Source organism: Leptonotus elevatus, chromosome 1 (genome assembly GCF_054856555.1).
Source record: "Leptonotus elevatus isolate MCC_2025b chromosome 1, RoL_Lele_1.0, whole genome shotgun sequence".
NCBI lineage: Eukaryota > Metazoa > Chordata > Actinopteri > Syngnathiformes > Syngnathidae > Leptonotus > Leptonotus elevatus.
This window is the reverse complement of record NC_141239.1, coordinates 20,035,355-20,047,314: the sequence shown is the minus strand read 5'-3', so window position 1 is coordinate 20,047,314 and position 11,960 is coordinate 20,035,355. Positions and strand designations below refer to the sequence as shown.

The 11,960-nt window shown below is 39.1% G+C and overlaps 1 protein-coding gene across 3 annotated transcripts; it reads right to left on the bottom strand.

Annotated features, from left to right (window-relative positions):
* Positions 1-361: 361 nt before the first annotated feature.
* Positions 362-11,693, bottom strand: opn7a (opsin 7, group member a). 3 transcript variants are annotated; one of them, XM_086077871.1, is made up of 7 exons: positions 11,101-11,693; positions 9,358-9,445; positions 8,589-8,751; positions 6,072-6,199; positions 3,594-3,928; positions 1,596-1,925; positions 362-1,513 (listed from the first exon to the last, which is right to left on the bottom strand). In XM_086077871.1, the coding sequence occupies exons 2-7, from the start codon at positions 9,443-9,445 to the stop codon at positions 1,469-1,471; spliced, it is 1,089 nt and encodes a 362-aa protein (XP_085933997.1). In that variant the 5' UTR covers positions 11,101-11,693; the 3' UTR covers positions 362-1,468. The 3 variants fall into 3 exon arrangements, with proteins under 3 accessions (XP_085933997.1, XP_085934006.1, XP_085933987.1); XM_086077880.1 differs by having other exon boundaries at positions 1,668-1,925; XM_086077861.1 differs by having other exon boundaries at positions 362-1,925.
* Positions 11,694-11,960: the final 267 nt, after the last annotated feature.

Genomic DNA, 11,960 nt, shown 5'->3' with positions numbered 1-11,960 from the left:
AATCTACAAGTAAATATACCTTTTAACAAATTAATTTAAATGCTTGATTGTTCGGGTGCGGAGCTTCGCAAAGCGAGGCGTCTTTGTCGCTGGCCAGTGGCCGTACACAACGCTTCAAAGAGCGAATGCTTAACATGATATAGTTAATCTATGCTAAAGCAATTACTATCTCCTTATTTGGAAACTCGACCAAAAAGTATTGGCGCAAACAGTCGAGTAGTACGCTACGTGTATTTCTCGTACGTTTTTGAGTTTTTTTTCTCGCAAATCTGCCACTATATAAAGTCGCAAATTTGCAAGTTTTTTTCTCAAATATTGCCCCCGCCCTCCCCCCCAAAAAATATATACGTGGCCCTAATACGCCGTTGTAGATTGCCGATGAAGTGTCAGGAGTGTTTTTCTGTTTTTGTTTTTTAACTCTGCGACGCTGCTACGTGGAATTACCTCATGTCTTGCCGGTGACCCCTTTCAAATCTGATCATACAAAAGCTTTTACAAGTTTGTTCGGATTTATTTCCCCTTTATGTGTGGTTAAAATGTCATCGAAGTTAGCAGTTTAATGCAAGTTTTGCAGTGTTATTTAAGTACGTTAGCAATTTAGCAGCTGCTAATTCGGCCGCAACCACCGTCATTTATGCCGTAAAAAGTCTTCTGAATGAACAAATGAACGGAACAGATTATTTCCTGTGTGGGAACAGTTAGCATCTGCGGATTCAGCCACCATGTACAAAGTGCTCCATTGGCTACGCATTGGTTCCTCTTTTGAGAATGCTGGATCCTTTTATTTTTTTAACTCTTGTTGTGGCAGCTGGTCCACAACAGTTGTCAATCATTATTCAAGTGTGACGTTTGCGTTTACTCAAAGTGGCAGACGCGTTTTCTATGCTGCCAAAATGGCTGCGCTGACGGCCATTTTGGGACACATGACGTCAACGTCCGGATCTCTATTAGACTCAAAGGTATATCACGCATGAAACATTGTGAGACAAATTTCAAAATATGAAAATATATTTTTATAAAATTACTTTTAATGGATTGCAGCTTGAAGACTATTTAAAACTAACTGTTTTCATACTCAAAATGAAACGTTGAAGTTTAGATTAATCTTGTATGCTGGTTTGACAAAATTAACAACAAAATAGTTCTTGATTTAGGGTTACCCACGTTATGTACAGATATAATGCCAATTGTACGACTTTTTACCGCCACTTTCTCACCTTTCACTAAAATGTATACCAGTATTTTTTTAGGGTCCGGAACTTAGAGCCCAAAGTCAATAATTACGGTACGTCATGGCATGGTAAAGCCTATTGATAAATTACATTCCTGAGCAATATTTTATGCAATTGCTCTTATAGAACAACCTGAAAAATAAATGATTGGCTCAGCTACGGCCAAGCCACTTTTGCCTTACCTGGAACCATCTCCAAATTAATATGAAGACTGTCTGGAGTTCTTTTTGCACACGTTAGGCATAGCAGCGATCCGTTCCTCCCCTTGGATGAATCTGCATCTGCGACAGGGTTAGCGACACCATAAACTTGAGGACATCGTCCGGGGCGTTCAACAGGATCCTTATGACAGTTCAGAACTACCATAGGAGGTTGCGCGGCGGAGTTGAGCGAAGGGAACTGCTCAGTCCGTCTTTGGACGAACCAAAGTCTCACTTTGACTTTCGGCGGCCAGCAGCAGTTTCCCGTGCAGCTATCGAAAGCGCCTGCATCCCTGAACATGACCTTGCGGAAGTTGGGCCTGAGCGTGAGGTAGATGATTGGGTTGTAGATGGTGGAGGACTTGGCGAACATGGCCGACATGGCGAACGCCAGAGGCGGGATGTCCTCGATGTTGCCGAAGGAAGCCCACATGGACACCAGAGCGTACGGACTCCACGCCACGAAGAAGCCGATGCAGACCGCCACGCTTAGCTGCACACAGCAGAGAAAGCAATTTTGGGAAGTCCTTTGAGGGACACATTACATTGATGAAAACATATGATGCAACTATCACACATATAATATGAGAATCTATGGTTTCAATATTTTGGGGGCCATTTTAACGGCTCCTCTGAGGTTTTAGGATAGGTTATTAGCTACTTAATCATTCTACTGGATGAGTTTAATGTTGCAGGCAGCACTTGCTTGTCATTCATCACAGCGCATCCACAGGCAATTCCTTCTAATGAGAGCTATCAAATGTGGCATCTTTGGCGAGATTTCAAATGCCCCCTTCCTCCATCCCTGATTTACATACGCCTACAAAAGAAATCAAATAGCATTGTTTTTGTTTGTTTTGACTAGGAGCACAGTCACCCCTAACTTCGGGGATGTAAATCAACTTGCAGATTACATTTTCACATATAAAAGAAATACAAGTCTAAAAAATCTAGAAAAATTCTGGGGGGGGGGGGGTGATCTAAATAAATACAAATATTGGAAAAACTGAGAATATGCTAATCTAATTACAAGCCTAAAAAAAAAATCTAGAAAAATACTGGGGAAAAAACTAAATATATAAATATTCTGGAACAAAAACAAATCTGTGACTGTCGAAACGAGAGTATGTTGTAATATCATCATTCATCGCTAGATGGCAGATGCACTTACACAAGGTCTTTTACTGCCAAAAACTACTATGTGAATAGGCCTAATGTTTGTTTTTTTACAGATTTGGAAGGATATGCAGATGAGATGTAATGATATCCAAACATCACGATGTGAACCTCACGATACAATAATTATCACAATATTGTGGGGAGGTTGGTGATATAAAAAAAAAAACTCACGATACTGTGTAAAAAGTCACGATATTGCAAATAAATTTTTTATATATATTTGCCGGTATGACAGATTATCATTGCAGTGGTCAAAACATTCCTAATTAAAATTAAACTGCACTAATAAACTAACCACCAGATGGTGCTAATACTACACAAATGTAATCCAACCTCACCTTTTCAAGAGATGTGCTGATTTTAACATTTTGACATGACGACGACAAAATTGTGGCAATTTCAATATCACGATATCGCAATTATTGTTACATCCCTAATATGCAGGACAATCATAGTAACTCACACTTATACAAACATTTTGGAAAAAAAGTACAAAATGAGTTATTGCACTTAATATTGGTTGCCTGTTACGCAGTTTTGTGCCATCCTTGAATAGTAATTTTTGTGCAAGACCGCCCTTTGAACTTGAAAAAATGAATCACAGTATGTTGTTTGCTTCAAGCCCTTTGCTGTTGGGTTAGGATAGAAAGATGTATTATGAAAATGAATCATATTAAGAGCATGTATTTTTGCATGTATGCATGTATTTTGTCCATATTTAAAGTGGCATTTTTGTCATAATCTTGCTAGGAAGTGTGACCCTCTCCAGCATTTAAGTTTGGACTGTAATGCATACAAAAACTAATAAAATGACTTCTATTGCAACATTATTAGTAATATTTATTGGGCATTGCTCTAGATTTGGATGCACATTGGCATCGAATGCTTACGAGCTTAGCGAATTTTGAACATGTTCAAAAATTCTTTGCGACAAGAAAAACTTATTTTTAACTCTACTAAAAAACTTCAAACGTCCCTTTACCTTGACAATAATGATCTGGATGCTGCTCATGTGCGTGTGTCTGGACGCATGCTGCTCCATGGTCTTGTGCGAGGCGTGCACGGTGGCGAGGATGCCCGTGTAGGACGCCAGGATGACGCAGCACGGGAGGATGTAGCAGAAGAAGAAGAGCGCCACAGTGAAGGAGCGCGCCGTCGGCAGCTGATTGGACAGACGCCAGTCGATGCAGCAGGCGGTGCCGTAGGGCTCCGGGCCGTACTCTCCCCAGTGGCCCAGCGGGCAGCAAGCGAACAATAGCGCGTAGAGCCAAGCGCAGGCGACGAGCAGACGGCCGTGGATGCAGTTGAATCTGTTTCCTGTGAACGTAAACGAACTGGCAGGTTATCGTTTTTAACTGACTGGAATTGGACACCACTGTCCGGCGAAACATTGGTTGGGAACGACTGCAAAATGGATGGATGATGGACACAAGGCATGGGAAGATTGACTGATGTGCATTATCGATACGCGGAAACGTTTTTTACGTCTCTGCATCGATACAATCCATTTAAGTGTTTCTTCTATGTTGTTATTTATAAATGTGATCCACCCATTATTTTGGGTACCCGTAATTAAGATATTGTAAACACGGTCACTATTTCAACCAGCGCCACAGCACTACTATACTTCATAGCAATCTTCGTAGCAGCCCGGCACATTCTGCCAGTTGCAGTTGCTTTGTCTAGTTTTATATTGCCGATGTGTATGATCCTTCCGTCTTTGCCATCCTCAACGCATGCCCGTCCTCCCAAAAGGAAGTCAGCATGCAGGATGACATGGTCAAAAAATATTTTTCTGTTTTCTACGTGCGTGGAAATGCCAAAGTGGAGTAAACAGTTTTAAGTGGGCTATGTCATTTGAATGTCTTGGTAAAGTCATTCGAACGTAGGCTAAATGCTAAAAACATGATTTTCCCCCCCCCATAAAGCCACAGGGTATTAACTTGCGGATGTGCAATCATCCCATTATGGGAAGATACCCCGTAGCATAATGGGAAAAATTGCTATGTTTTTAGCATTTGGCTAATACGATTTTAGCAATCTGTTCAAACAACTTCATCAATAGGTCCGAACGACTTCATAAACACATTTGAATGACTTTGTAGTACGTTTGAACAACTTTATCAAGATGTTCGAATGACTTTATCAAGATGTTCGAACTACTTCAACAGTATGTTCAAACGACTTTACCAGTGTGCTTGAACGGCTTTATAAACACATTCGAACGACTTTGCAGTAGGCCTACGTTTAAACAGCTTTATCAATATGTTCGAAAAACTTTACCAATACACTCAAACAACTTTAGAAACACATTCAACAACTTTGCAGTACGTTTGAACAACTTTATCAATATGTTTGAACAACTTTGTCAGTACGTTCCAACGCCTTTATCAAAGAACGTATTGACGAGCATAACTTGACTCAGGGTTATGAACAAGACTTCGAATGTAATTGTTTTTTAACCTGGTTTCTGACTTGTACACATGGCAATAAAACTCTATTCTATTCTGGTCAAACGACTTTATCAATACGATTGAACGGTCTTATAAACACATTACGATGACTTTGCAGTATGTTCGAACAACAGTCACAACTCTTTACTACACATTGGCAGTTCCACATTTCCGTAGTTTTCAGCTTCTTACCTTAGCCAAGTTATTTCACTTTCATGACTTTTAAAATACTGTTATTATTATAACAATGAGGTGGTGTTGGCTTACAATAATACTAAGAAGAGCATCTTTTTTTTTCAATTTATAAGCGTTTGTGAAAGGTTAAATTTATTTTTCTTTAAGAATGTTGCACTTATACCTGATTATTGTCAGTTGTGAGCACAAATGTACTGTTAACTTGAAAAATCTATATATTTTTGAGATTCTGAATAATTATAAATAATCAAACTGATTGAATTGCATACCATCATTTTCTTTGCTTCGTAGCATCAAATCCAATTGAATGGAATCAAATGGTGTTGAATGAATCGCATTGTATCGCGATTAGCAGGTGAATCGTATCATATCGCATTGATATTGTTAATGTATTATTGATACCAGATATTGTAACGGCCACAGTAATCCACTTAGTGATGCTGATATCGGTTTGAGAATCCTGAGAGGAAGAATTAAATTAAAATTCAAAATAATAATTTGCGTCATCTGCAAAAACATCCAATAGCAGGCGCAGTTGAACAGTTGGTTTAATGATGCTTCACGTCCACTCAATTAAAGCCTTCTGTGCCTCCAGCTGGGAAAATACCATTTCTTGAGGTCAAACAGAGGGCTCCATTGCAGAATATGAAACAATATTCAGCGAGTGCAGCCGGCGGACGCGCGGCTCATCAGAGAGGTTTTACCGTGCGGCTTTCGGTGAAGGGATTTGGAAGGAATTAAACAATTGGCCAATTAGGGATGCCGCTGTGCATCTTTACCGTAGCCCGAGCGTGTCCGCTTTGAAGACTCACCGTACAGCGGATAACACACTTTGACAAAGCACACCATGCTGAGCAGGGTGAGAGTGCTCAGACTGCAGATGCCGAACAGCATGCCGCAGAAGGCGTAGATGGAGCACACCGTATTCCCGTACAGCCACCTGCGTGGGAGGTGCGAGGGTGTGGGAAAAGGGAGGGAGGGAGAAAAAAAGAGCTTTGTGTACCGATAGAAACAAACAGAAGGATCAATGACGGAGGGCGTGGGTGAGTGTAAAAAGGGGAAGGGTATCAGCATGGCAATCGGTGCATCATAGTAAAAACATTCATTTCGATTTTGTTTTGTATGTTTATATTTTATGTGCGCAGTGTCTAGATAAGTTCAGTGCTTAATTCGACAGTCCACAAATCATTGTTTCCTGAAAACATGAAAAGCTGAAGTGATAAAGCCACAGATTTGTTTGCATTATTGTTTTAATCTGACTTCTGATTTACTAAAATAAATAAATAAATGGCAATTGAGGACGTTGAAAATAACAATCACATATTAAATTGCAATCACAATATTGAGGTTGGCGGGGGGGGGGGGGGTTGGGTTCTTATAGATATCGTTCATGTATACAAATTAACTTCATCCAAGTGTAAAGAAAATGGCTGTATCATAACAAAATCAATAAATTGTGTACTCACACCTGAAGATGCATTGTGCCGTTTAAAAAGGCAATGATAAAGCTTTTTCTACATCATGCATGCTCCACCAATGCCCAGATGAGTACAAAGGGCCCTGACTGTTTTACTCTGACTGCATCTATCAGCATTGCGGACCCTCACACTCCACCGTTTCTTTGGGGAGGGGCGAAGTTTTTCTTACCTCATTTCAAGCAATGTCTTCCTTTGTCAACTGTGGCTGTCGCTTTAAGATCGTGCACGTACTCGCACGCGCACCATGAACGAGCCTGACATTGATCATGCAGTTACGTTTTGGGCCAGAGGTGGCAGTCATGAGTAAAAAAAGTGACAATCTGCACAAAGATCCTTTAAATTTGGTGATGTGACAGACAAAAAAAAAAGCCTTTTGCTTCATTTATGACAGATGTTGAGGCGGCTTGGTCACAATTTTTTAACTAGTAAAAAAAATTAATTAACAAGTGGATGAAATGTGCTGCTTTGAAGACCGCCTTTTTCTCTTTTCGCTCAGTTCCTTAAACCCCAGTATTAGATTTGGCAGAGGCATCTTTTGTTGAATTACAGTTATAAGTCTCTAATTTAAAAAAATATATACAAGTTTCCTTCTGTAAACATCATTAAGCATATAATTTACACAAATGTCTGAAGTCCTCTTGTTTATGTTTGATAAATTTAAAACATCCTAAATCATGCTGTTTCTACTAAGTACTTTTCTCCAATTCGGATACTGTAAATGTATAGGAACGTATGCCGAAAAACATTTCTTGGGAGGAGTAATATGACGGCCTCGTGGCTTCATAAGTTGGTCAATAGGCTATCCAGTAATATATACAGATCAGTGCTTCAACCGCAGTGTAGGCTAATCACTGATCTGAATATATGACTGGATAGCCGATAGGTCAAGACTTTTGAAGCCGCGAGGTCGCCATATTGCTCCTCCCAAGAAATGTTTCTCGGCATACGATCCTATACATTTACAGTTTCGAAATTGGAGAACAGTACTTAGTAAAAACAGCATGATTTATGATGTTTAAATTTTGTTTAACATAAACAAGAGGACTTCAGACATTTTACAACTTGCCTTAAATACATATATAAATCATATGCTTAATGATGTTTACAGGAGGAGACTTGTATAATTGTTATTAAAGAATTACCGTATAACTGTAATTCAACAAAAGATGCCTCTGCCAAATCTAATATTGGGGTCTAAGGAACTGAGCAATAAAAGAAAAAAGGGGTCTTCAAAGCAGCACATACCATCCACTTGTTAATTTTTTTTAATTGTTAAAAAAATAGTGACCACCCCGCCACAAACCCCACACCCCACCTTATACTAACTGCCTACAAGCTGTCTCTTCTATACGTATACCATATAGTTTATACAGTAGTTTGCTCTCAAGATGGGAGGAGCAAGATGGCGGCCCTGTGACTTCAACGGTTTGCACGGGCATGTATGGACTATCGGCTATATCCAGTCATATATTCAGGTGAGTGAGGCTAATTAACAGCTACGCTAACAGTTAGCTTAGCTTCTTCTATTACTTTTTCGTTGTTTGTATTTTGCGGAAGTCTGAAAGCCCTTAGACACCATACTGCCTCTCACAGATCAGTCTTGGTACTACAACAGTGTATTGTGTGTGTGTGTGTGTGTGTGTGTGTGTGTGTGTGTGTGTGTGTGTGTGTGTGTGTGTGTGTGTGTGTGTGTGTGTGTGTGTGTGTGTGTGTGTGTGTGTGTGTGTTCTCCATCTCAAGTGCACCACATATTCAAAGTGATCATTACCTTCCCTGTCATTTGTGTGAAGGCTCACATTTTTTAAATCAGTTAAGATAGTTAAAAAAAAAAAAAAAGTTAGGCCGTGGTACCTGTGGTAGAAGCTGGATGTTATGGCCATAGGGTAGAGAGACAGAGTCAGGCCCAGGTCACTGACGGCTAAGTTGATGATGAAGAACTCGGCCGGCTTCAGGACATGTTTTTTCTTGTAGGACACATACAGCAGAGTGCTGTTGCCAAACAGGGAACATATTCCTGCACATGGGAGGAACCACGAAACGAGTGTCAGCCACAGCAGTACTATATTATGGACAACTACATGATTTTAGCATTCAATTCTGAGCCCATTTGAACGTTGTTGCTAAGCAAAACAGCAGCACGTAAACAGGCTCAGTGCGTAGCATTGATGATGGTAATAATTAAGAAGACTTGTTCACAAGTGAATCGCGCTACTTTGTGTGTACAAAATATATAATGAATTACACACTCATTGTGTGTGAAATAAATGGCATATTTTCCGTACGTACCACCATAGTAAGACAATTTTAAAGGTAAATAAACAGTACTGTCTGTCGAACATGGACATGAATGTGTGTTTATTCCTCGCATGGCCTTGGATTAGTGTACGCAATACACACACCGCATATTTATTATTGCTTGCTTGGAGCAAAATGATTACACGTCGCACTGCATATACCGGTGCCCACACTATACATACAGTAAAAGAAACACGGTGGCGCCAATTTCTACGGGACAAGGATGTAATCTGAGTTGGCAGCCAAGCTATTCACAGAGATAGAAAACTGAAAATTCAAAGTAAATTGATTTTCTTCTTTCAAATTGCAGGTCAATTTTACTCACCAAAGAGTGAATACACCACAGCCACAGTGATGTCCAGAGGCACGGGAATGTTTGACTGGAATGCGGCATCTTCATTCAACCAAACCATCTGAACACAACAACATTAGTTTTACATTCCATTTGTCATACTGAATGGAGCAACTTCTATTCATTTTTTGGTTTCTTTTTTTAATATTCTGCTTCTGTGATCAAAATCAAGTAGAAAGTGACATTCAGTGGAGGCTGATCAATAATATATGATGCGAGTGTTCAAGTGCTACTCCGGCATAGAAAACATAATAACATTGTGTTGCTTTCAATTGTATCATACATAATCAGCCTATTCAATATTTGCCCTAAACTCGATACGCAGTCGACAAGAGAAGCAAATATCCAAGCAAGCAGGGGTGTCAAACTCATTACAGGCCACCTTATGTTGTGATGTCCCTCATAGGATGATTACGGCCGTGAAAATCCTTTATAATGGCACAATAGCCACTATTTAATTGTTATGATATTTTTTTATATTGAAAAATTATATTTTTAATAGGGATCTTAGATACCACTTTTTTTTCACACCAATACCAGTATGAATAGTCAAATTGAGTAGCCACCGATACCAACACTAAATGTCAATACAACCAGTACTTTAGATACACATTTTATATATATATATATATATATATATATATATATATATATATATATATATATAAAGACATATAAAGAAAGACCTATATATCCTAGTATCAATTTTTTTCCTTAAAATTGCATGAAATTCATGGCAGTTTTCTATTCTTCTAATTTCTAATTCCTGATTATAAAATGGCAACAATAAGGCGACCGATATCGGCCGACATCGCGAGAATTGATACCTTGAAAGAAAAGGCTGAAATTGGCACAATACCGATATTTGGTATTGGTACTCGCCCATCCCTAATTTTTAACAACAAACTGAATTTGGACAACCAAATATTTTAATATATGGTACAACTATTGTTTAATTTATGTTAAAAGGGGATTTGTTGGTGAAAAAGATGTTTGTCCGCAAAAAGTTAGTCAAGATGCAATTTGGGAAAGATTTTGTAGCAAATAAAACAAAAAGAACAAATCTGAACAAAACACCAAGTATGCACACTTTATTTGCTTTAATGGGCTACAACAAATGATGTGCTGGGCCAAATCTGGCCCCCAGGCCTTGTGTTTGACATCAGTGTCAAAACAGTAGAACATTTGAAAATCACAATGTGTTATTTTTTAAAATCACATTCACATTGATAAACACAGTTTGTAATTATAAATAAATTGGATTTTTGTATTGTATATTGTGGAGTTTGGGGGATCTCCTTGGAGTTTGGATTTAAAACTCACCAATTTAAAAACAAATAAAACATGTTAAACATACTCAAGGTGAACTCTCATGGTTGCCCATGGTGTACATGGTGTAGTTATGGTGATGTTATACAATAAGTATTTAACAATTTGTAGCTTTGTTTAAAAACGTAAAAGTTCATACAGAAGATTTATGTTTTTTTTCCCATATAGAAAAAATGTCCGAAAAAACAACTGACGAGCTCGCTTGCTTTCACTTGGTTAAATGCCATGATCAAACCGTGTCACGCATTTGAAACACCTGTCAATCATTTTAGCAATAACTTGTTCCATACCTCTCGTCTAAAAACAAAACATCTGTAGGTCATCCCACCTCTTTAAAACTAATTTCTAACATTAGTAAAAACAATAAAACACCGTGGTCATTCTTACCTTGCGTCTTCATTGACGTTCTAATTAGTCCCAATTAAGTTCCCGAATCTATTAGGACAACAAACAAAATGTCGCCGGAGGGGCGGATGAGGTGTTGGCACAAAAAAAAAAAAAAGTGTCCCGGATGTGCTGATAAGCAGGCTGGAGCGTCAGATGCTATTGACAGACAGAATGAGATCGAGAGGGTTAGTCTGCTCTCTTGAGAGCTTCTCAGCCCCCCCGCCCACAAACTCCAGCGTGATGACGTCCATCTTCTGAAATACTGTACAGCAATGATTCCCTAGCGAGGGAATGCCACGTGAATTTTAATCCAGTTAATCTGTCAGAAAATGATTATTTGTTACAAATGTAACCTTGTTCATTAATCTACGGAAATTGTGACCGGCAAAACAATGCATTCATTTCTCTTCCATTAGAAGTCAGACGGTACAATAAGGATGAAATCATGGCCAATCAAAGTGGCTCCTTTCCATCCATCCATTGTCTTTATCTTTCATTCCCTTTAAATGTGGTACACTATTTGCGCACTACAGCTGTGAAGTGAGCACATCCAGGAGCCTCAGTGCCGTTGTCGGTACCAGATGTGAGCGGGCTGCTAGATTGTATCGGGGTCGCCTACAGATGACGTCACGCTACATGATTGACTGGAAATTGTCCGTTTTCAATAAAGTTATATGAGTGGGGAAATGACGGTAAAACATTGGAAGGAAATTAATAAAGATGTCATGGAAATGAGAAAATGTATGGACTAAAATTGTAAAAATGTGAATAAACCTAAGAATATAAAAGCATTTAGGGTTGAAGAAATAATCAAATAGATTGAAGCGCCTTCGCGCTTGCCGTTGATGTCACTACTGCAG

Excerpts from the sequence above, each read along its gene's own strand:
- opn7a (XM_086077861.1), bottom strand. The coding sequence starts at position 9,445 with ATGGTTTGGTTGAATGAAGATGCCGCATTCCAGTCAAACATTCCCGTG. Across the intron at positions 6,200-8,588 it reads ACATCCAGCTTCTACCACAG|GTGGCTGTACGGGAATACGG; the intron begins GTACCACGGCCT and ends CCTCCCACGCAG. Across the intron at positions 1,926-3,593 it reads TCCAGATCATTATTGTCAAG|CTAAGCGTGGCGGTCTGCAT; the intron begins GTAAAGGGACGT and ends TGCTGTGTGCAG.